Genomic DNA, 25,830 nt, shown 5'->3' on the forward strand with positions numbered 1-25,830 from the left:
CCTCCTCTAATCTACTCAACAGCAGGCAGTTCAGAGCTCTGCCCTCCTCTAGTCTACTCAACAGCAGGCAGTTCAGGGCTCTGCCCTCCTCTAATCTACTCAGCAGCAGGCATTTCAGGGCTCTGCCCTCCTCTAGTCTACTCAGCAGCAGACAGCCAGGGCTCTGCCCTCCTCTAGTCTACTCGGCAGCAGGCAGCCAGGGCTCTGCTCTCCTCTAGTCTACTCAGGCAGTTCAGGGCTCTGCTCTCCTCTAGTCTACTCAGGCAGTTCAGGGCTCTGCTCTCCTCTAGTCTACTCAGGCAGTTCAGGGCTCTGCTCTCCTCTAGTCTACTCAGGCAGTTCAGGGCTCTGCTCTCCTCTAGTCTACTCAGGCAATTCAGGGCTCTGCTCTCATCTAGTCTACTCAGGCAGTTCAGGGCTCTGCTCTCCTCTAGTCTACTCAGGCAGTTCAGGGCTCTGCCCTCCTCTAGTCTACTCAGGCAGTTCAGGGCTTTTTCTTCTCCTCTAGTCTACTCAGGAAGTTCAGGGCTCTGCTCTCCTCTAGTCTACTCCGGCAGTTCAGGACTCTGCTCTCCTCTAGTCTACTCAGGCAGTTCCAGGCTCTGCTCTCATCTAGTCTACTCAGGCAGTTCAGGGCTCTGCTCTCCTCTAGTCTACTCAGGCAGTTCAGGGCTTTTTCTTCTCCTCTAGTCTACTCAGGAAGTTCAGGGCTCTGCTCTCCTCTAGTCTACTCCGGCAGTTCAGGACTCTGCTCTCCTCTAGTTTACTCAGGCAGTTCAGGGCTAGGCCATCAAGGCCAGCTAATGGTTTTATCTAGCCATTAGTCAGGCCCTGTTCAGCAGCCTCTCTCTGTTCTGCTCTTGGGGCCTCATACAGGCAGACAGACAGCAGTGTGATGAATGACAGATGAGAGGGGAGAATGAGAATTTATAGGATTGGATGGGAGAATGTAGGCAGAATAGGTGTGGTGGTCGTATCTAATACCCAATATGCCTCTATCCTCTAGGTGAATAAGACCTGCGTGTGTAGTAGCTCCTAGTATGGTTTTCTGTATGGTTTACTGTAACTGGCCAGCGTCAGCAGCAGTAAGATTCTGTATGGTTTACTGTAACTGGCCAGCATCAGCAGCAGTAAGATTCTGTATGGTTTACTGTAACTGGCCAGCATCAGCAGCAGTAAGATTCTGTATGGTTTACTGTAACTGGCCAGCATCAGCAGCAGTAAGATTATGTATGGTTTACTGTAACTGGCCAGCATCAGCAGCAGTAAGATTCTGTATGGTTTACTGTAACTGGCCAGCATCAGCAGCAGTAAGATTCTGTTTGGTTTACTGTAACTGGCCAGCGTCAGCAGCAGTAAGATTCTGTTTGGTTTACTGTAACTGGCCAGCGTCAGCAGCAATAAGATTCTGCTTGGTTTACTGTAACTGGCCAGCGTCAGCAGCAATAAGATTCTGCTTGGTTTACTGTAACTGGCCAGCGTCAGCAGCAATAAGATTCTGCTTGGTTTACTGTAACTGGCCAGCGTCAGCAGCAATAAGATTCTGCTTGGTTTACTGTAACTGGCCAGCGTCAGCAGCAGTAAGATTCTGTTTGGTTTACTGTAACTAGCCAGCGTCAGCAGCAATAAGATTCTGCTTGGTTTACTGTAACTGGCCAGCGTCAGCAGCAATAAGATTCTGCTTGGTTTACTGTAACTGGCCAGCGTCAGCAGCAATAAGATTCTGCTTGGTTTACTGTAACTGGCCAGCGTCAGCAGCAATAAGATTCTGCTTGGTTTACTGTAACTGGCCAGCGTCAGTAGCAATAAGATTCTGCTTGGTTTACTGTAACTGGCCAGCGTCAGCAGCAATAAGATTCTGCTTGGTTTACTGTAACTGGCCAGCGTCAGCAGCAATAAGATTCTGCTTGGTTTACTGTAACTGGCCAGCGTCAGCAGCAGTAAGATTCTGTTTGGTTTACTGTAACTAGCCAGCATCAGCAGCAATAAGATTCTGCTTGGTTTACTGTAACTGGCCAGCATCAGCAGCAATAAGATTCTGCTTGGTTTACTGTAACTGGCCAGCGTCAGCAGCAATAAGATTCTGCTTGGTTTACTGTAACTGGCCAGCGTCAGCAGCAATAAGATTCTGCTTGGTTTACTGTAACTGGCCAGCGTCAGCAGCAATAAGATTCTGCTTGGTTTACTGTAACTGGCCAGCGTCAGCAGCAATAAGATTCTGCTTGGTTTACTGTAACTGGCCAGCGTCAGCAGCAATAAGATTCTGCTTGGTTTACTGTAACTGGCCAGCGTCAGCAACAATAAGATTCTGTTTGGTTTACTGTAACTGGCCAGCGTCAGCAACAATAAGCTTCTGTATGGTTTACTGTAACTGGCCAGCGTCAGCAGCAATAAGATTCTGTTTGGTTTACTGTAACTGGCCAGCGTCAGCAGCAATAAGATTCTGCTTGGTTTACTGTAACTGGCCAGCGTCAGCAGCAATTAGCTTCTGTTTGGTTTACTGTAACTGGCCAGCGTCAGCAGCAATAAGATTCTGCTTGGTTTACTGTAACTGGCCAGCGTCAGCAGCAATAAGATTCTGCTTGGTTTACTGTAACTGGCCAGCGTCAGCAGCAATAAGATTCTGCTTGGTTTACTGTAACTGGCCAGCGTCAGCAGCAATAAGATTCTGCTTGGTTTACTGTAACTGGCCAGCGTCAGCAGCAATAAGATTCTGCTTGGTTTACTGTAACTGGCCAACGTCAGCAGCAATAAGATTCTGCTTGGTTTACTGTAACTGGTCAGCGTCAGCACCAATAAGATTCTGTTTGGTTTACTGTAACTGGTCAGCGTCAGCAGCAATAAGATTCTGTTTGGTTTACTGTAACTGGTCAGCGTCAGCATCAATAAGATTCTGTTTGGTTTACTGTAACTGGTCAGCGTCAGCATCAATAAGATTCTGTTTGGTTTACTGTAACTGGTCAGCGTCAGCAGCAATAAGGTTCTGCTTGGTTTACTGTAACTGGCCAGCTTCAGCAGCAGTAAGATTATGTATGGTTTACTGTAACTGGCCAGCATCAGCAGCAGTAAGATTCTGTATGGTTTACTGTAACTGGCCAGCATCAGCAGCAGTAAGATTCTGTTTGGTTTACTGTAACTGGCCAGCATCAGCAGCAGTAAGATTCTGCTTGGTTTACTGTAACTGGCCAGCGTCAGCAGCAGTAAGATTCTGTTTGGTTTACTGTAACTGGCCAGCGTCAGCAGCAATAAGATTCTGCTTGGTTTACTGTAACTGGCCAGCGTCAGCAGCAATAAGATTCTGCTTGGTTTACTGTAACTGGCCAGCGTCATCAGCAATAAGATTCTGCTTGGTTTACTGTAACTGGCCAGCGTCAGCAGCAATAAGATTCTGCTTGGTTTACTGTAACTGGCCAGCGTCAGCAGCAGTAAGATTCTGTTTGGTTTACTGTAACTAGCCAGCGTCAGCAGCAATAAGATTCTGCTTGGTTTACTGTAACTGGCCAGCGTCAGCAGCAATAAGATTCTGCTTGGTTTACTGTAACTGGCCAGCGTCAGCAGCAATAAGATTCTGCTTGGTTTACTGTAACTGGCCAGCGTCAGCAGCAATAAGATTCTGCTTGGTTTACTGTAACTGGCCAGCGTCAGCAGCAATAAGATTCTGCTTGGTTTACTGTAACTGGCCAGCGTCAGCAGCAATAAGATTCTGCTTGGTTTACTGTAACTGGCCAGCGTCAGCAGCAATAAGATTCTGCTTGGTTTACTGTAACTGGCCAGCGTCAGCAACAATAAGATTCTGTTTGGTTTACTGTAACTGGCCAGCGTCAGCAACAATAAGATTCTGTATGGTTTACTGTAACTGGCCAGCGTCAGCAGCAATAAGATTCTGTTTGGTTTACTGTAACTGGCCAGCGTCAGCAGCAATAAGATTCTGCTTGGTTTACTGTAACTGGCCAGCGTCAGCAGCAATAAGCTTCTGTTTGGTTTACTGTAACTGGCCAGCGTCAGCAGCAATAAGATTCTGCTTGGTTTACTGTAACTGGCCAGCGTCAGCAGCAATAAGATTCTGCTTGGTTTACTGTAACTGGCCAGCGTCAGCAGCAATAAGATTCTGCTTGGTTTACTGTAACTGGCCAGCGTCAGCAGCAATAAGATTCTGCTTGGTTTACTGTAACTGGCCAGCATCAGCAGCAATAAGATTCTGTTTGGTTTACTGTAACTGGCCAACGTCAGCAGCAATAAGATTCTGCTTGGTTTACTGTAACTGGTCAGCGTCAGCACCAATAAGATTCTGTTTGGTTTACTGTAACTGGTCAGCGTCAGCAGCAATAAGATTCTGTTTGGTTTACTGTAACTGGTCAGCGTCAGCATCAATAAGATTCTGTTTGGTTTACTGTAACTGGTCAGCGTCAGCATCAATAAGATTCTGTTTGGTTTACTGTAACTGGTCAGCGTCAGCAGCAATAAGATTCTGCTTGGTTTACTGTAACTGGCCAGCGTCAGCAGCAATAAGATTCTGCTTGGTTTACTGTAACTGGCCAGCGTCAGCAGCAATAAGATTCTGCTTGGTTTACTGTAACTGGCCAGCGTCAGCAGCAATAAGATTCTGCTTGGTTTACTGTAACTGGCCAGCGTCAGCAGCAATAAGATTCTGCTTGGTTTACTGTAACTGGCCAGCGTCAGCAACAATAAGATTCTGTTTGGTTTACTGTAACTGGCCAGCGTCAGCAACAATAAGATTCTGTATGGTTTACTGTAACTGGCCAGCGTCAGCAGCAATAAGATTCTGTTTGGTTTACTGTAACTGGCCAGCGTCAGCAGCAATAAGATTCTGCTTGGTTTACTGTAACTGGCCAGCGTCAGCAGCAATAAGCTTCTGTTTGGTTTACTGTAACTGGCCAGCGTCAGCAGCAATAAGATTCTGCTTGGTTTACTGTAACTGGCCAGCGTCAGCAGCAATAAGATTCTGCTTGGTTTACTGTAACTGGCCAGCGTCAGCAGCAATAAGATTCTGTTTGGTTTACTGTAACTGGTCAGCGTCAGCAGCAATAAGATTCTGCTTGGTTTACTGTAACTGGCCAGCGTCAGCAGCAATAAGATTCTGCTTGGTTTACTGTAACTGGCCAGCGTCAGCAGCAATAAGATTCTGCTTGGTTTACTGTAACTGGCCAGCGTCAGCAGCAATAAGATTCTGCTTGGTTTACTGTAACTGGCCAGCGTCAGCAGCAATAAGATTCTGCTTGGTTTACTGTAACTGGCCAGCGTCAGCAACAATAAGATTCTGTTTGGTTTACTGTAACTGGCCAGCGTCAGCAACAATAAGATTCTGTTTGGTTTACTGTAACTGGCCAGCGTCAGCAACAATAAGATTCTGTTTGGTTTACTGTAACTGGCCAGCGTCAGCAGCAATAAGATTCTGCTTGGTTTACTGTAACTGGCCAGCGTCAGCAGCAATAAGCTTCTGTTTGGTTTACTGTAACTGGCCAGCGTCAGCAGCAATAAGATTCTGCTTGGTTTACTGTAACTGGCCAGCGTCAGCAGCAATAAGATTCTGCTTGGTTTACTGTAACTGGCCAGCGTCAGCAGCAATAAGATTCTGTTTGGTTTACTGTAACTGGTCAGCGTCAGCATCAATAAGATTCTGTTTGGTTTACTGTAACTGGTCAGCGTCAGCATCAATAAGATTCTGTTTGGTTTACTGTAACTGGTTTAAGATTCTGCTTGGTTTACTGTAACTGGTCAGCGTCAGCAGCAATAAGATTCTGCTTGGTTTACTGTAACTGGCCAGCGTCAGCAGCAATAAGATTCTGCTTGGTTTACTGTAACTGGCCAGCGTCAGCAGCAATAAGATTCTGCTTGGTTTACTGTAACTGGCCAGCGTCAGCAGCAATAAGATTCTGTTTGGTTTACTGTAACTGGCCAGCGTCAGCAGCAATAAGATTCTGCTTGGTTTACTGTAACTGGCCAGCGTCAGCAGCAATAAGATTCTGTTTGGTTTACTGTAACTGGCCAGCGTACTGTAACTGGCCAGCCAGCAGCAATAAGATTCTGCTTGGTTTACTGTAACTGGCCAGCGCAGCAATAAGATTCTGCTTGGTTTACTGTAACTGGCCAGCGTCAGCAGCAATAAGATTCTGCTTGGTTTACTGTAACTGGCCAGCGTCAGCAGCAATAAGATTCTGCTTGGTTTACTGTTACTGGTAGATTCTGTTTGGTTTACTGTAACTGGCCAGCGTCAGCAGCAATAAGATTCTGTTTGGTTTACTGTAACTGGCCAGCGATTCTGTTTGGTTTAGTAAGCAATAAGCAATAAGATTCTGCTTGGTTTACTGTAACTGGCCAGCGTCAGCAGCAATAAGCTTCTGTTTGGTTTACTGTAACTGGCCAGCGTCAGCAGCAATAAGATTCTGCTTGGTTTACTGTAACTGGCCAGCGTCAGCAGCAATAAGATTCTGCTTGGTTTACTGTAACTGGCCAGCGTCAGCAGCAATAAGATTCTGCTTGGTTTACTGTAACTGGCCAGCGTCAGCAGCAATAAGATTCTGCTTGGTTTACTGTTACTGGCCAGCGTCAGCAGCAATAAGATTCTGTTTGGTTTACTGTAACTGGCCAGCGTCAGCAGCAATAAGATTCTGCTTGGTTTACTGTAACTGGTCAGCGTCAGCACCAATAAGATTCTGTTTGGTTTACTGTAACTGGTCAGCGTCAGCACCAATAAGATTCTGTTTGGTTTACTGTAACTGGCCAGCGTCAGCACCAATAAGATTCTGTTTGGTTTACTGTAACTGGCCAGCGTCAGCACCAATAAGATTCTGTATGGTTTACTGTAACTGGCCAGCATCAGCACCAATAAGATTCTGTATGGTTTACTGTAACTGGCCAGCGTCAGCACCAATAAGATTCTGTATGGTTTACTGTAACTGGCCAGCGTCAGCACCAATAAGATTCTGTATGGTTTACTGTAACTGGCCAGCGTCAGCATCAGTGAGTGGACTCCTAGGGTTGAGATCTCCACAACGTTCAGTCTGTTAGTACACTGACTAATCTGGAAGTGTGACTGACCGGTAGCAGCCCACACAAAACAGCAATTTACACCCATCACAACTCTCTGTCGGTCTTTCTCTCTTTCATCTGTCCCTTTCTCTCTTTCCATCACAAGTCATTTTTATTATTTTACCAGGTCCTGTAAGCCATCACTAGCCAGCTTCCACCAGGTTATGCAACACTGCACCTTAGAGGCTGCTGCCCTATATTCATAGACTTGGAATCACTGGCCACTTAATAATGGAACACTAGTCACTTCAATAATGTTTAAATAATGTTTACATACTGTTTTACTAATCTCATATGTATATATTGTATTCTATTCTACTGTATTTTTCCCAATACTACTCTGACATTGCTCAATCTAATATTTATATATTTCTTAGTTCAATTATTTTACTTTTAGATTTGTGTGTGTTGTTGTGAATTGTTAGATACTACTGCATTGTTAGAGCTAGGTACACAAGCATTTTTCTACAACCAAAATAACGTCTGCTAAATATGTGTCCAATAAAATGTTATTTAAGTTGACACATTCTCAGCAACAACCTAGGGAGTAGTTATAGGGATGAATGAGCCAATTGGAAGCTGGGGATGATTAGGAGGCCATGATGGTATGAGGGCAAAATTGGAAATTTAGCCAGGGCACCAGGGTTGGCACCTCTACTCTTACAATAAGTGCCATAGGATCTTTAGTGACCACAGAGATTTAGGACACCCTTTTAACATTACATCCGAAAGACAGCACCTTACACAGGGTCATGTCCCCAGTCCCTGCCATGGGGCATTAGGATATATTAGGAAAAAGTGCCTCCTACTGGCCCTCCAACACCACTTCCAGCAGCAATCTGGTCTCCCATCCAGGGACCGACAAGGACCAAGGCAAGGCAGCAGTGGGATGTAGGGTGGTATGCTGCTGGCCAGAACAAAGCCTCTCTCCACATTTCCCTCTGTTTACTAGGGAGTCTCTCTGTGTGTCAATGTGTGAAAAGCACACTGCTTTCCGCTGCACCTGGGTTTAGGGTTTGGCAGCAACCGTAACAGGTGAATGGGAGGGATTGGATGTAACGTGTAAACACGGCCTGTTTAATCCAACATCATGTGCACACCCCATACGTGGGACTTGTCTAACAATGTAGTGGCGGGGTATTGTAATAGGATATGCAGTACACTATTTCATATATATTTCATGGAGACAAGATCAGTATTCCCCTTGAAACTCAAGAAACAGAGGGGTGAGACTAAACCATATTATATTGCAAGCTACCTTCATGGCTCATCGGCATTTATAGTGGCGAAGTTAGATAATTATACCTAATAAGGTGTGTAATGGATTCCTTCCCTGACTTCTTAATTGTAGCAAGGTCTGGACTTGTTTGTTATTGAAGTGGTACAATACCGTGTGCTGTGTTGGGAGGAGTTTTGACTGGTGGAGGTGTGTGTGTGTGTGTGTGTGTCTCTTCGGCAGAAAAGCTAGTGCTTAATAAGATTGTATAGACTGTGTGGCGAGTTTTGGTGTGTGTCTCTCTTCTGCAGAGTTGCTGGCTAGTTGAGTTGTGTGTCTGTCTCTTCTGCAGTGGGCCTGAGTTTTGAGGTAGTCTTGGATGAAGGTGTGTGTGCCTTTTCTGCAGTGGGCCTAGTGCCTAATCAGGTTCCCTGCACGCCAGCTGTGTCCACAGCAAATAGCCACTTTGTCCCAGTGGAGAGGACACTCAACCAGCAGGGAGGGAGGAGGCCAGAAAGAACTGGGAGATTATCTCAACCTGCTGCCGCAGTGAGCGAGAGAGGGTGTGTGTGCGTGTGTGTTTGTGTGCACACATGCACCCTTCCTCCCTTGTGTGTGTGTGTGTGTGTTTGCGCAAGAGACAGAGAGGGTGTGTACTGTATGTGAGCAAGCAGCGAGTCATTGTGTCTGCTACTCCACTTGCCGTTTGTAGTCTACTCTCCCACTCAAGTGTCCAGCTGGCAGACAGGAGATAGCTAGGGCCTTGGGACCAGGGACGACACAGTAAACAGACAAACAGGCTATAATTCCTAATGAGGAAAAGTGCTGTACCTGAACGGAAAGAGAAGTGGGGGCCATATTGACCTCTGCTGCTCCCCCACAGACATGCACACATGCACACACACACACTAATGCGAGGCCTATGTGTGTTTTAGTGTACTCGGGTCATGGTAGGTCTCAGGAGTGATGGTACTTAGGCAAGGGCAGCTGTGTCTCTGTGTGTTATAGACCAGAAGGTTTTCATCAATGCCAGCCTGCTCAATGCCCTGCCTGATCACAATGGCTGGGCTAGTTGCCTGGTCCCGTGGCTCATTGCAGTCAGTCAAATTGAAATAAATGAACTGCCAACCCTGACGGCAGGGTAATTGTTCATATGGAAATTGGATTGCCGTCGTCACACGAGCTTCCCTAAGCACTTCTAAAACAATTTCACTCAGATTGGTAGGAGGGGCGGAGCTCATACATTGTCTGAAAGACAGAGAGCTCTCCAGTCCATGCTTCATTTTAACAATGTGTCGTGGAGTCCGTTTTCCTTTTTCCTTTTACTGACTGGAGCGAGAAATAGGAGCACTAGGCACCGTGTAGCACCCCTGACGTAGACATTAGTTTCTGCTACTCCGTGTGCGCCACCAAACCATTTTGTCATATTGTCTATAACACGCTTTATCACAGGCTCACAGAACACCCACGCACTGAGACGCACTGAGACGCACTGAGACGCACTGAGACGCACTGAGACACACTGAGACTGACTGAGACACACTGAGGCACACTGAGACACTGAGACCGACAGACACACAGGACCAGACACACAGGACTCTCTCCGGGCTCCAAGGACTGGCCACTAATTTAATGGTGGCTCACTTTTATCAGCAGCATAACACTGAGAAAGCCTTTAATATCAAGACGCCACCCGTCACTGTCAGGAATGGCATCTGCTGGTCAGAGAACACGAGATATAGAGAGAGAGGAGAGAGTGCTGATATGACAAATGCTGAATATGAATGCGGTCAACCGCCTTGCCGCCATATGGGGTGATATCCTATTATGGTTGTCGGTGGGGGGGTCTGTTATTTCTTTATTTATATCTCACTGTCTGCTCTGTTTAATGAGTGGTAGGTCTGAGAGCAGCACTCGTGCTGGGTTTGAAGATGTCTAATCAGCTACAGAGTGGTCGCATGCGTATCAAATGACACCCTATTCCTTATACAGTGCACTACCTTTGACCAGGGCCCATAGTGACCAGGGTCCTTAGGGCTCTGGTCAAAAGAAGTGCACTACATAGGGAATAGGGTATCGTATGGGACCCATTCAACGACTGTCTGTTCAGCATATTGGTGGAGATGTAATCAGCAGCCACTCACTTCCTCCTCCTGCAGCCTGGCTGGAGTATTATCCTAGAGAATAGGATGTGTAGGGTCCTCTATCTGTGCCAGAGAGGATGATGGGTAGGGTCCTCTGTCTGTGCCAGAGAGGATGATGGGTAGGGTCCTCTGTCTGTGCCAGAGAGGATGATGGGTAGGGTCCTCTGTCTGTGCCAGAGAGGATGATGGGTAGGGTCCTCTGTCTGTGCCAGAGAGGATGATGGGTAGGGTCCTCTGTCTGTGCCAGAGAGGATGATGGGTAGGGTCCTCTGTCTGTGCCAGAGAGGATGATGGGTAGGCTCCTCTATCTGTGCCAGAGAGGATGATGGGTAGGGTCCTCTGTCTGTGCCAGAGAGGACCTTTATGCTGCTGCTGTGGCCTGTGTCAAAGGGACACCCCGTGGTAGTCTGCACAAGTGTCTCTGGGTGGCAGGAAATCATTTTGCTGTCAGCACTGTGAGTGTGTTTGTGTGTGTGTTCACTCACGTGTGCTCATAGAATGCTCACACTGGCCATTTTTCAATTATCTTTCATTTTTCTCTGCTGGGAGATGTCTTTCCAGTCCAGATGTCTTAGGGAAGGGAGGGTGGAGAAGAGATAGTAGGCAGCCAGAAGCATGTGAGCTATCCAGTTGACGAGCACCAGGTAGCAGGACACACCCAGTCGTACCGGCCAACAAGTAGCTCCCCTAGAAAATGTCCCTTCCTCTCTCATTTCCCTTACTGTTTCCAAAGTTTGCAGACAAACCTGTGAAGTCAAGGCAGCCGGTAGCTAAACCATGAAGCCCTAATGAGAGATTAATGCTTCTAGTTTTTAAGTGGTTCTCTCCTGCACTGGAACACTGTTTTAATGGAACAATCAGGGACGAGGCTTTCTCAGGAGCGTCTCTCTTTCCAGATGTGCCTGCTTCGTTAGCGCCTCGCTCTTTTCATTCATATTTATTCCCGGTCATTGGAGGCTTCATTAGCCAGCAGCTTTTTCTTTATTCAGAATGGCTCAGCCTTTGTAGGAGGGGTGTTCCCAGCTGCCATGTCCTCTACAGAGGTGTGGAGAAATCTAAATACTTCTTCAGAGAAGTAGAGATGAGCTGGGACAGCCTGGGGACAAAGGAGCTGGGTTCCTCCTGTGTCACCACTCACCACCACAAGCTCTTTGAAGCCTCCTTAACTCCACTGTTCTGGATTAAGCCCATGAAACAAGTATGAAGAGTGATAGATGACAGAGGAGAGGAGACATCCTAGGAGAGAACGAGCTTCTTTGAAAAAGTGTGCAGGATTTATTTTGCAATGACCCACAGTGCAACATCTGAGGGAAGTTTTTATAACAGCAGATTTTTGTTGTTATAGGGAGTGAGAGGTTCGACTGCCCGAAAAGCTGCCCACTCGACCCCATCCCCTCCCCTCTTCACTAGACCATCTCTGGAGACTTTCTCCCATTCCTCACTTCCCTCATCAACTCATCCCTGACCACTGGCTGCGCGTCCCCTCTGACTTCAAAATGGCCCGAGTTGCTTTCCTCCTCATCAAGAAATCAACACACGACTCTGACATCAAAAACAACAGACCGGTATCCCTGCTTTCTTTTCTTTCCAAAACGCTCTCTCATTATCGCTCTCAGAACTATCTTCTTGACCCTAACCAATCAGGCTTCATGATAAGTCACTCAACCGAGACTGCTCTTCTCTGTCTCATGGAGGCTCTCCACACTGCCAAAGCTGACTAGCTCCTCTGTTCTCATCCTCCTAGATCTAAGCTGCCTTCGACACCTTGAACATACAGATCCTCTTCTCCGCCCTCTCAGGGCTGGGCGTCTCAGGCTCTGCACACTCTTGGATTGCAACCTACCTGGCAGGCCGCTCCTACCAGGTGACGTGGAGAGGATTTGTGTCTGAACCACGTACCCTTACAACTGGTGTCCTCCAGGGCTCAGTTCTAGGCCCTCTTCTGTCTGTACACCAAGTCACTCGGCTCCGTCATATCCTCACATGGTCTCTCCTATCATTACTATGCGGATGACACTCAACTACTTTTCTCCTTCACCCCTTCTGACACCCAGGTGGCGACACGGTTCTCTGCATGCCTGGCATTTATCTCAGCTTGAATTTCGGCCCACCACCTCAAGCTCAACCTCGAAAACACAGAGCTGCTCTTCCTCCTGGGGAAGGCATGCCCGCTCCAAGACCTCTTCATCACATTTGACAACTTCACGGTGTCCCCGTCCCAGAGTGCAAAGAACCTTGGATTGACCCTGGACAACACCCTGTCGTTCTCTGCAAACATCAAAGCAGTGACTCATTCCTGCAGGTTCAGGCTCTACAACATCCGTAGAGTACAACCCTACCTCACACAGGAAGCGGAATTCAGGAACTTGTCATCTCCCGTCTGGACTACTGCAACTCTTTGTTGGCTGGTCTCCTCACTTGTGCCATCAAACCCCGGCAATTTATCCAGAATTCTGCAGTCCGACTGGTGTTCAACCTTCCCAAGTTCTCCCATGTCACCCCGCTCCTCCGCACACTCCACCGGCTTCCATTCAAAGCTCACAACCACTACAAGACCATGATACTTGCCTACTGAGCAGCAAGAGGAACTGCTCAAACTGCTCAAACCTTACATCCCAACCCGAGCACTCCATTCTGCCACATCTGGCCTCTTGGCCCTCCTAAGCTCTTCTCTGTCCTGGCACCCCAGCTACCCCCTGAAGCTAGGATAGCAGAGTCCCTGCCCATCATCTAAAAAGATCTGAAACCCTACCTCTTGAAAGTGTATCTTAAATAAATAATCTCACAGCACCCCCCCTCCTACCACCTCTTTGCGCCTTTTCTGAAAGCTACTTTATTGAGGTAAAATGTACTTACTATGACTGATATGTGGTAATCCTACATAGCTATCTTAAGATGAATGCACTACTGTAAGTCATTCTGGATAAGAGTGTCTGCTCAATGACTAAAATGTGAAATGTAAATGATGAGATTTGCATGAATAGGCAAGAGAGCCTTTGAAGGGATAGAAGTAAGTTGAGCTGAGTTTTCTGTCACCCAAGTGAACATTTCCTGACAATTCTACTAACTATTGTAGCCTACATCTCAGTTTGGGAATGCTTACACAGTCTGTTTGATTGCACTGTACAAAGTCAGGGGTCCTAAATCATTATACTGGGCTAGAAAAAGCAGCCAGTGACATTTTGAAAATCCATTTTTTTTTTGGTTTGGAACATTTGAACAGGAATTTGGATAACTAGACTGACAGTGGATTATAGACTTTGAGCATGAAATATGAGTGGATGGAAATGCAATACTCTTCTTTATAAACATGAGTCATTATCACTATAATGTAATGGCAGGTCACAATAATAAAACTTCAGGGTCGTCTATACTCTACACTAACCTAAGGCAGAATAACCCAAACAAAAGAGCAAAACAAGGTTAACTAAAAGGTTGATTAGGCTGGCTCAGCCTGGGATCTGCACACTGAACACATCTACACTCAATTGTTTTACAGAAAGCCCATGAACTACCCATTACTCTACATAGGCTCATTGGCTTTAGTGAGATACCCAGAGGGGCCATTGGTCATAAGTAACCCTGTAAAAGGTTCATCATTTCATAGGAGGGTAGGTAAATACTAGCCTAATAGGCTACATCGACACGTCTGTGAATAACTATGGCTGCTTTTACACAAGCAGCCCCATTGTGATATATGTTTTAATCTCTTATGATAATAATTGGTCAACGAATAAGAATTGGGCTCCTTGTGTAAATGCAGCCTTTGTAGGTGTTAAGAGACCAGGGTGACTTTCAGCCAAACATCATCCTGCTATTTTCTAGTTTCCCATAATAACAAGAGTAAAGACCTACCAAACACTCCTGGTGGGAGGAAGCACAGGGGGCGAGTTTATAACACCGTGTACATTTTAATGGAATTGTTTAAGAGTATGAATTAAACAGGGAAGATACATTTACCTAGAGGAATGGGGCTCTGAAAGGAATGAGGTTGTGAAATGAAAAAGCAAAATAAAATCAGAGACTAGGGGAGGACGGCCACTTTAATGCAAATGGGAGTAAGAGCTGAAATGAACTGGAGAGAAAACGTCTAATCAGTACTCTCCCCACTTAGTGCTCTGAGCAAAGGCAGGTTAACATAATAAATCACAGATTCACAGGCAGCTAGGCACAGGCTGCCTCCTTCCCTCTATCTCTCCCTCCCTCCACCTTACCACGGGCTTTTCAATTTGACCAGTGTAGCTATGGACTTAACTGCCTAGGTGAAATGAGCAGGACCATATCTCTCTCTCTCGCTCTCTCTGTGTGTGTGTGTGTGTGTGTGTGTGTGTGTGTGTGTGTGTGTGTGTGTGTGTGTGTGTGTGTGTGTGTGTGTGTGTGTGTGTGTGTGTGTGTGTGTGTGTGTGTGTGTGTGTGTGTGTGTGTGTGTGTGTGTGTGTGTGTGTGTGTGTGTGTGTGTGTGTGTGTGTGTGTGTGCTTGTATACATGTGTGCATATGCTTGTGGTGCATTGAGTGTTTCTGTATGTGTGTGCATGTAGGTGTGTATTTGAGTGTGAGAACTATACAGTGAAAGAGGTGGACCATTGCAGATTCAGCCACCTGCAGCTTGACATTACTGTTTTTTACAATCACTAACATCCTTTTGTCCAATCTGTTGTCACATTTTCAAAACTCTAAACACAATTAGCACAACATCCATCTGTTGTGGACTATACCATTAACACAATTAATGTTGTTTTCACAGAATATGCAGTCAATTAACACGTTTCTAAAATGCTTACATTTTCTTTACATACAAGCTTACCCAATACCAAAATTGTCATATTTACAAATGCTTGCACACAGCATGCCAGAAATGAAGACCTGATGTTCAAAACCTTAAATATAGTATAAAGCCTCTACTTCGGCAACAACGGCAGCTCAAAAGCTATATTGAAACAGCTGATAAGCATTTTTGAGTGAACAGACCATTGAGAAATAGCTGATTTACTGTAAGTTGTGCAAAATAGAAAAACCACAGCTGATTCCAATCTCAATCGGAGACATAGCCCAGTGTTGAAGTTCTTTCAATTACATGGACATACACAGTAAAAAGGGGGCTCCTGGATTGATTTAGTTCAGTGTGGATACAGAACAACACAGAGGAGCAGAGAGAGAACAAATCCTATCTGGACAAGGGAGAGGAATAGTTGGACCAGCGAGAGGAGTAGCTGGACTAGGGAGAGGAGTAGCTGGACAAGGGAGAGGAATAGTTGGACCAGCGAGAGGAGTAGCTGGACTAGGGAGAGGAGTAGCTGGACAAGGGAGAGGAATAGTTGGACCAGCGAGAGGAGTAGCTGGACTAGGGAGAGGAGTAGCTGGACAAGGGAGAGGAATAGTTGGACCAGGGAGAGGAGTAGCTGGACTAGGGAGAGGAGTAGCTGGACAAGGGAGAGGAATAGTTGGACCAGCGAGAGGAGTAGCTGGACTAGGGAGAGGAGTAGCTGGACTAGGGAGAGGAGTAGCTGGACTAGGGAGAGGAGTAGCTGGACAAGGGAGAGGAATAGTTGGACCAGCGAGAGGAGTAGCTGGACTAGGGAGAGGAGTAGTTGGACCAGCGAGAGGAGTAGCTGGACTAGGGAGAGGAGTAGCTGGACAAGGGAGAGGAATAGTTGGACCAGCGAGAGGAGTAGCTGGACTAGGGAGAGGAGTAGCTGGACAAGGGAGAGGAATAGTTGGACCAGCGAGAGGAGTAGCTGGACCAGCGAGAGGAGTAGCTGGACTAGGGAGAGGAGTAGCTGGACTAGGGAGAGGAGTAGCTGGACAAGGGAGAGGAATAGTTGGACCAGGGAGAGGAGTAGCTGGACTAGCGAGAGGAGTAGCTGGACAAGGGAGAGGAATAGCTGGACTAGGGAGAGGAGTAGCTGGACTAGGGAGAGGAGTAGCTGGACTAGGGAGAGGAGTAGCTGGACAAGGGAGAGGAGTAGCTGGACAAGGGAGAGGAGTAGCTGGACTAGGGAGAGGAGTAGCTGGACAAGGGAGAGGAATAGTTGGACCAGGGAGAGGAGTAGCTGGACAAGGGAGAGGAGTAGCTGGACCAGCGAGAGGAGTAGCTGGACTAGGGAGAGGAGTAGCTGGACAAGGGAGAGGAATAGTTGGACCAGCGAGAGGAGTAGCTGGACCAGCGAGAGGAGTAGCTGGACTAGCGAGAGGAGTAGCTGGACAAGGGAGAGGAATAGTTGGACCAGCGAGAGGAGTAGCTGGACTAGGGAGAGGAGTAGCTGGACAAGGGAGAGGAATAGTTGGACCAGGGAGAGGAGTAGCTGGTCCAGGCAGAGGAGTAGGTGGACCGGGGAGAGAAGTAGTTGGACCAGGGAGAGGAGTAGTTGGACCAGGGAGAAGAGTAGCTGGACCAGGGAGAGGAGTAGTTGGACCAGGGAGAGGAGTAGTTGGACCAGGGAGAAAACTAGTTGTACCAGGGAGAGGAGTAGCTGGTCCAGGCAGAGGAATAGCTGGACCAGGGAGAGGAGTAGCTAGACAAGGGAGAGGAATAGTTGGACCAGGGATAGGAGTAGCTGGACCAGAGAGAGGACGAGTTGGACCGGGGAGAGGAGTAGCTGGACCAGGCAGAGGAGTAGCTAGTCCAGGCAGAGGATTAGCTGGACCAGGGAGAGAAGTAGTTGGACCAGGGAAAGGAGTAGCCGGTCCAGGCAGAGGAGTAGGTGGACCAGGGAGACTGTAACCCTGAGAGAGGCTGGTGAAAGAGTCCAGCCTAATACCATGGTCTATCACTGAGAGAGGCTGGTCAAAGAGTCCAGACTCATCTCAGACAGTCAACCGTGGCTTCCATTATTTGGAATTTTCAACAAACCAACAGGTAAGTAATGCATTTCACAAGGGCTTCTTCTATTATTACTGTTGCTATGTCCCATAGCTGTAGGCCACCAGTCCCAATGCAAATACATTTGTTGTATTTTTGTTCCTCTGAAGGACACAATGTCTTTCTCCCTCTGGGGGAAGAGGAAAGCTCCTCAGTGAAGACCGAGAACATGCCATTGTAGGATTGGTCATTGCTGACAATGCAATACAACTGAGAGAAATTCAGAACAGAATTGTGGAGGGCAACCTGATATTTCACAGTGTGGAACGCATCAGCCTGACTACCATTGGCTCGGACTCTGACCAAACACAGAGTTGGAATGAAGCAGTTGTACACAGTTCCTTTTGAAATGAAGATTGATCGGGTCAAGGAATTCCGGCACCAATACGTCGAGATATGGTCAATCCAATATGTCTTGTTCTATAGTGAGTTTTACACTATGCTACTCTGCATATTCACAGTAGGACATACTGAAAAGCATTTACACATACTGTGTTTGATTTCTTTCAAAGAGTCGTGGAGTTGGAAGAAAATCAGACCCCACATTAAATAATTTCTGTAGACGAGGCAGGGTTTGACCTGGCAAAAACACGTGGACGGGGAAGAAACGTCATCGGGAAAAGGGCCACCGTTGATGTGTCGGGTCAGAGAGGAGCAAATACCACAATGTGTGCTGCAAGTGCTGGTTTGGTCCTGCAGAAATGTCAGATTGGTTCCTACAACACAGAGCACCTTCTTTTGTTTTTAGATGACCTCCACCAACAACTGGTGCCAGAAGCAGAAAGGGAAGAGGTGGGAGGAAACATGAGGACATGTGTGATTGCATGGGGCAAAGTATCATTCCTCCATTCACATGCAAACTGGTCTGAATCCCATCCAAGAATGCCCCCCCTACCTTTCCTCCCCCCTACTCACCCCCTCTACTCACCTTTCCCCCTCCCCCTATTCACCTTTCCCCCTCCCCCTACTCACCTTTCCTCCCCCTACTCAACTTTCCTCCCCCCTACTCACCTTTCCTCCCCACTACTCACCTTTCCTTCCTCCCCACTACTCACCTTTCCTTCCTCCCCACTACTCACCTTTCCTTCCTCCCCACTACTCACCTTTCCTCCCCCTACTCACCTTTCCTCCCCCTACTCACCTTTCCTCCCCACTACTCACCTTTCTTCCCCACTACTCACCTTTCCTCCCCACCTTTCCTCCCCCCCTACTCACCTTTCCTTCCCCCTACTCACCTTTCTTCAACACCATTGAAGATTTATTTTCTGCCTGGAGGTGGAAAGTGTCTGATCATCGGCCACATGACCAAATGTCCCTCCTGGATGCAGTGGATGTCGGCTGCAGAGACATCTCAGCTGAAGATTGTCGGGGGGATAAGGCAGGCCAAGCATTTCTATCCAAGGTGCAGAGACCTCTCAGCTGAAGACTGTCAGGGGGATAAGGCAGGCCAAGCGTTTCTATCCAAGGTGTAGAGACATCTCAGCTGAAGATTGCCAGGGGTGGATAAGGCAGGCCAAGCGTTTCTATCCAAGGTGTAGAGACATCTCAGCTGAAGATTGCCAGGGGTGGATAAGGCAGGCCAAGCGTTTCTATCCAAGGTGCAGAGACATCTCAGCTGAAGACTGCCAGGGGTGGATAAGGCAGGCCAAGCGTTTCTATCCAAGGTGCAGAGACATCTCAGCTAAAGACTGCCAGGGGTGGATAAGGCAGGCCAAGCGTTTCTATCCAAGGTGCAGAGACATCTCAGCTGAAGACTACCAGGGGTGGATAAGGCAGGCCAAGCGTTTCTATCCAAGGTGCAGAGACATCTCAGCTAAAGACTGTCAGGGGTGGATAAGGCAGGCCAAACGTTTCTATCCAAGGTGCAGAGACATCTCAGCTGAAGACTACCAGGGGTGGATAAGGCAGGCCAAGCGTTTCTATCCAAGGTGCAGAGACATCTCAGCTAAAGACTGCCAGGGGTGGATAAGGCAGGCCAAGCGTTTCTATCCAAGGTGCAGAGACATCTCAGCTAAAGACTGCCAGGGGTGGATAAGGCAGGCCAAGCGTTTCTATCCAAGGTGCAGAGACATCTCAGCTAAAGACTGCCAGGGGTGGATAAGGCAGGCCAAGCGTTTCTATCCAAGGTGCAGAGACATCTCAGCTGAAGACTACCAGGGGTCGATAAGGCAGGCCAAGCGTTTCTATCCAAGGTGCAGAGACATCTCAGCTAAAGACTGCCAGGGGTGGATAAGGCAGGCCAAACGTTTCTATCCAAGGTGCAGAGACATCTCAGCTGAAGACTGCCAGGGGTGGATAAGGCAGGCCAGGCGTTTCTATCCAAGGTGCATAGCGAGAGACAACATAAGATGTAATGTGGACGAGAACATGTGTCCAAATGCTGAAGATGGTATAGATTAGAACAGAACGGGGCATTTTACTGTTTTTCCCTTCTGTGCCATTTTTACTGTAATTGTGTTTTATTTTTACACATCTGGAACCAAAGGCCATGTATGTTGGATGTGTTGTTGAACCAAAGGCCATGTATGTTGGAGGTGTTGTTGAACCAAAGGCCATGTATGTTGGAGGTGTTGTTGAACCAAAGGCCATGTATGTTGGATGTGTTGTTGAACCAAAGGCCATGTATGTTGGATGTGTTGTTGAACCAAAGGCCATGTATGTTGGATGTGTTGTTGAACCAAAGGCCATGTATGTTGGAGGTGTTGTTGAACCAAAGGCCATGTATGTTGGAGGTGTTGTTGAACCAAAGGCCATGTATGTTGGAGGTGTTGTTGAACCAAAGGCCATGTATGTTGGATGTGTTGTTGAACCAAAGGCCATGTATGTTGGATGTGTTGTTGAACCAAAGGTCATGTATGTTGGAGGTGTTGTTGAACCAAAGGCCATGTATGTTGGAGGTGTTGTTGAACCAAAGGCCATGTATGTTGGATGTGTTGTTGAACCAAAGGCCATGTATGTTGGAGGTGTTGTTGAACCAAAGGTCATGTATGTTGGAGGTGTTGTTGAACCAAAGGCCATGTGTGTTGGATGTGTTGTTGAACCAAAGGCCATGTATGTTGGATGTGTTGTTGAACCAAAGTCGTTGTGCTATGATTGACTATACGTTACTCTTGGATAGAAAACATGTGCTAGTGTTTTGACAGAATGATTAGATATTGAGTCGGGTTTGCCGTGTTTTGATAGTTAATGTATATAGAGAAAGTTTATTTGCATTATTGAAATGAAGAGTTTTTCTATTTGGCTAATTGTGTGTTGCTATGGCTATGTTAAGAGTTTAGAAAAAGTATCTTAACTATAGGTAAACGCTTGTTAGCAATTGTAAAAAAAAACTGTAACCACAGCATGGGCAATCAGCAGCGAGGGAGGAGGATGCCGTTTGCCTCCTGCTGTTTGCAAGTGTGTGGCTGTTTTTGTGTATCAAAGGACGCTGTGTGATCTTATTCCCCCACTAAACAAAGCAACCGGCTTACTGAACATATTGTATTTCCTCTTGCTAAAAGGAGAAGAGAAAGAACATGATGAATGTTTGCCAAGATCTGTCGACAGACTGCCATTGTTCAGTTTCAAAGTACGGCTTTGAGATGTAGTTATTGGCCTTATTCTATTCAGCCGTGGGAGTTCCTCTGGAAAGTGTATCCATAAATTCAATCAAATCTAACAATAAAGCATCTTTGTTAAACTTGGTTACCCACATGAAAACAATTCTATAGTATACCATGATAAAAATACTATAAAATCAAATGTTATTTGTCACATAGTGGCGTTGAACGTTGAGCTGTTGTCAATGAACAGCATTCTCACGTAGGTGTTCTTTTTGTCCAAGTGGAATAGGCCAGTGTGGAGTGCAATAGAGATTGCGTCACCTGTAGATCTGTTTAGGTGGTATGTGAATTGGAGTGGGTCCAGGGTGTCTGAGATGCTGGTGTTGACATTAGCCATGACCAGCCTTTCAAAGCATTTTGTGGCTACAGATATAAGTGCTTCGGGGCGATAGTCATTTAGACAGGTTACCTTGGCGTCTTTGGGCAACCGGACTATGGATCTCTGCTTTATACATGAAGGTATTACAGACTGGGTCAGGGAGAGCTTGAAAATGTCAGAGAAGACACTTGCCAGCTGGTCAGAGCATGCTCTGAGTACACTTCCTGGTAATCCGTCTGGCCCTGCGTCCGTGTGAATGTTAACCGGTTTAAAGGTCTTTCTCATATTGGCTACGGAGAGAGTGATCACACTTTGTGCTCTCACGCATGGTTCAGTGTTGCTTGCCTCGAAGCGAGCATAGAAGGCATTTGGCATCTGGGTTAGTGTCCCACCTCTACAAAGTGGCAGCTCTAGCTTTTAGCTCAGTGCGGATATTGCCTGTAATCCATGGCTTCTGGTTGGGATATATACGCACGGTCACTGTGGGGACAACGAAGTCGTCGATGTACTTTTTAATGAAGCCGGTGACTGATGTGGTAAACTCCTCAATGCCATCAGATGAATTGTGGGATATATTCCAGTCTGTGCTAGCAAGACAGTTCTGAATCTTAGCATCCGCGTCATTGGACAACATCTGAATTGAGCACATTGAGTCACTGGTACCTCTTGTTTAACTTTTTGCTTGTAAGCAGGAATCCGGAGGAAAGAGTTAATGTCAGATTTGCCAAATAGGAGGGTGAGGGAGAGCTTTGTATGTGTTTATTTGTGTGTATTAAAGGTAATCTAGAGTTTATTTTTTGGACAGGTGACATGCTGTTGAAAATAAGGTAAAACAGTTTTACATTTTCCTGCATTAAAATCCCCGGACCATGAGAAACGACGGCTCTGGCTGAGCATTTTGTTGTAGGTTAATGTCCCTATATATGTCGTTGAGTGTAGTTTTAGTGCCAGCATCGGTTTGTGGTGGTAAATAAACAGCTTCAAAAAATATAGATGAAAACTATCTTGGTAAATAATATGGTCTACAGCTCATCATGAGGTATTTTAACTCAGGTGAGCAGAACCTCGAGACCACCTTAATATTAGAGATCACGCACAAGCTGTTGTTAACAAAGCTACACACGCCCAAACCCTTGAGTTTACGAGACAATTCTGTTCTATCCTGCTGATGCATAGAAAAAACAGCTACATTTATATTAACAATGTCGTTGTTCCGCCACGACTCTGTGGAAGCATAGGATATTACAGTTTTTCAGGTCCCCGACTCTGTGAAGCATAGGATATTACAGTTTTTCAGGTCCCCGACTCTGTGAAGCATAGGATATTACAGTTTTTCAGGTCCCCGACTCTGTGAAGCATAGGATATTACAGTTTTTCAGGTCCCGTTGATAGAATAGGCATGAACCTAGCTTGTCTAATTTGTTCTCCAGTGATTGTACATTTGCCAGTATAACAGAGGGTAGAGGTGGTTTATGTACTCGTCGTCGTAGTTTATTCAGGATGCCCCCACGTCGTCATGTATATAGTATTTTCATCAGGCTGCCCCCACCTCATCCTGTCTATCGTAGTTTCATCAGGCTGCCCCCACGTCGTCCTGTATATCGTAGATTCATCAGGCTGCCCCCACGTCGTTCTGTATATCATAGTTTCATCAGGCTGCCCCCACGTCATCCTGTATATCGTAGTTTCATCAGGCTGCCCCCACGTTGTCCTGTATATCGTAGTTTCATCAGGCTGCCCCCACGTCGTTCTGTATATCGTAGTTTCATCAGGCTGCCCCCACGTCGTCCTGTATATTGTAGTTTCATCAGGCTGCCCCCACGTCGTCCTGTATATCGTAGTTTCATCAGGCTGCCCCCACGTCGTCCTGTATATCGTAGTTTCATCAGGCTTCCCCCACGTCGTCCTGTATATCGTAGTTTCATCAGGCTGCCCCCACGTCGTCCTGTATATCGTAGTTTCATCAGGCTGCCCCCACGTCGTCCTGTATATCGTAGTTTCATCAGGCTGCCCCCACGTCATCCTGTATATTGTAGTTTCATCAGGCTACCCCCACGTCGTCCTGTATATCGTAGTTTCGTCAGGCTGCCTCGCCGTCTTTTCCTCTACCGAGTGTCGGGATTAGAGCCTGGTCCCGGGTGAGCAGTATGTCTGAGTCATTGAAGTAGTATTCTTCATCCAAATCAAAGTTAGTGATCGCTGTACTGATGCAGACTTTACTGTAGTATTCACTGTAGTGTTTTTGTGTCACGATGAAACACCTCTACATAGAGAAAAGGGGAATGTCCACTCACTGTTGTGCTGCTCCCATGTGATGTCTTAGGTGACACCATCACAACATTTCAAGCAATATAGTGTGCATCACCCCTAATCCTCTCCTCTGTCTCTCCTCTCTTCTCAAGAGATGACAAGCTGGGTCCAGGCCGCTCTTCTTCTCCTCTGTCTCCTCCTGTTATGCCTGTCTGCAGCCGGGAACCAGCTGCAGGAGGAGGCGCTCCTGGACTTCTCCTCCATAACGCCCATCAACAACGTGGTTCAAGACCCCCGCAGCGGGCGCGTCTACCTAGGTGCCGTCAACACCATCTACCAGCTGGATGAGGCGCTGCGTGAAGAGGCCCGCACCGTGACTGGCCCCAAGGAGGATGCCCGCACCTGCACCCCGCCTGTCTCCACTCCGTACTGCCAGGACACCAAACCCAGCCCTAATGTCAACAAGCTGCTTCTGGTGCACCCATCCAACGGCTCACTGATCGTCTGTGGGTCCCGCTACCGGGGAATCTGTTCCCTCCTCAACCTGAGCAACGTGGAGCAGCAACTGTACTACAGTGACTCTAAGGGGGAGAGGACTTATGTGGCTAGCATAGAGGACGGTGTAGCCGTGGTGGCCGTCATGTCTACATACATTAATAAAGACGGCAACACCTTTAATGTGTTTCTGGTGGGAAAGGGCTACGGCAGCCTGGACAGCTCCAAACTCATCAGCACACGCATCCTCCAGGACTACCGTGACTGGGTGGTATTCGAGAGCATCATCGAGGCGTCCACCGTGCAGGCAACACCCTTCGTGCCCAAGTACCTGCATGACTTCCGCCACGCCTTCAAGGAGGAGGGCTTTGTCTACTTCCTGTTCTCCAGGACCATGGGAAGCACCGATAACAAGAACTTCACCTTTGTGTCTCGACTGTGTGAGGACGACCCTCACTACTACTCTTACACAGAGCTGCAGCTCAACTGTGGTCCGGGGAACAGGTACAACAAGGTGCAGGCAGCCTATGTGGCATCCCCAGGTAAAGAGCTGGCCCGGGGGATGACAGAGTCGGGTCAGTATGGTAAGGTCCTCGCCTGGCACAAGGTGTTGTTCATGGTGGCAAGCCCAGATGACGACGGCGCCGATTCGGCCCTGTGCATGTACCCTCTAAACACCATCAATGAGAGGCTGGTGGACATAATCAGTGCCTGCTATAGCGACTCGGGCAAGATTGCAGGCATCCCAGCTGTGGACATCCCCTACTCCTACAAGACAGACGAGTTCTGCACCTCCCATATCGACGTAAGTAGCTTAGCCTTTATCATCCACTTCAAAGGACAGAGACAGAAGAAACAGAGTAAGTGATTTTAAAAGAATTTCCCTTTTAATCAATAATGCAAATATATGACACCTTTGGTTTTCAGGCCCTTTGTTTCCAGTTTTTTATTTATTTTTGTCTGAAGGGATCCTGCTGGCTATATCTCTCCTCTCCTTGAAAAGATAGATTGATTTAAGGGATATAGTAGTTATCTTATCTCTTAAATCTCTCTCTCCCTCTGCAGAAAGACACTCTGAACAACTATAAGTGTGGGGCGGACTTCCTTCCCTCTCCACTGGCCAGTAAGCCAGAGTTTGCCCAGCAGGCGAAGGCGGTCATCATCAGGAGGGGCCTGCTGACCGCTGTGGCTATCGCTGTGGAGAATGACCACACTATCGCCTTCCTGGGGAACAGCTTGGGGGAGGTGTACAAGGTAAGGAGAGGGTGGAATGGGATGTGTGGGAGTGGGTGGTTTTTGGAGGTGTGCAAGGTAATGTCTAGGGAAAGTGTACAAGGTAAGGGGCTAGGGGAAGTGTACAAGTTAAGGGGCTAGGGGAAGAGTAGACGGTAAGGGGAAGTGTACAAGGTAAGGGGCTAGGGGCAGTGTACAAGGTAAGGGGCAGTACAAGGTAAGGGCCTAGAGGCAGTGTACAAGGTAAGGGGCTAGGGGCAGTGTACAAGGTAAGGGCCTAGGGGCAGTGTACAAGGTAAGGGGCTAGGGGCAGTGTACAAGGTAAGGGGCTAGGGGAAGTGTACAAGGTAAGGGGCTAGGGGCAGTGTACAAGGTAAGGGGCTAGAGGCAGTGTACAAGGTAAGGGGCAAGGGGCAGTGTACAAGGTAAGGGGCTAGGGGCAGTGTACAAGGTAAGGGGCTAGGGGCAGTGTACAAGGTAAGGAGCTAGGGGCAGTGTACAAGGTAAGAGGCTAGGGGCAGTGTACAAGGTAAGGGGCTAGGAGAGGATGCAATGATAGAGAGAGTTGTTGGTAGACAGATTATTTTGTTATCTGTGTTGTGCTCCATTGCAGGAGCCTAGCGTGTGTTGAGAAGGAGCCTAGCATATGTTGAGAAGGAGC

General features: G+C 47.3%; 1 protein-coding gene across 1 annotated transcript in view; it reads left to right on the forward strand.

The window, feature by feature from the left end:
- Window positions 1–25,830, forward strand: part of LOC124037649 (plexin-B2-like) — a 278,879-nt gene that overhangs the window by 208,893 nt on the left and 44,156 nt on the right. Inside the window, exons 3-4 of the mRNA XM_046352576.1 lie at window positions 23,594–24,741; window positions 25,002–25,190. Coding sequence (XP_046208532.1) covers window positions 23,596–24,741; window positions 25,002–25,190 — 1,335 coding nt within the window. The 5' untranslated portion in view covers window positions 23,594–23,595. The remainder of the gene's footprint in view (window positions 1–23,593; window positions 24,742–25,001; window positions 25,191–25,830) is intronic.

The sequence above is a fragment of the Oncorhynchus gorbuscha genome, linkage group LG06 (genome assembly GCF_021184085.1).
Source record: "Oncorhynchus gorbuscha isolate QuinsamMale2020 ecotype Even-year linkage group LG06, OgorEven_v1.0, whole genome shotgun sequence".
Classification (NCBI taxonomy): Eukaryota; Metazoa; Chordata; class Actinopteri; order Salmoniformes; family Salmonidae; genus Oncorhynchus; species Oncorhynchus gorbuscha.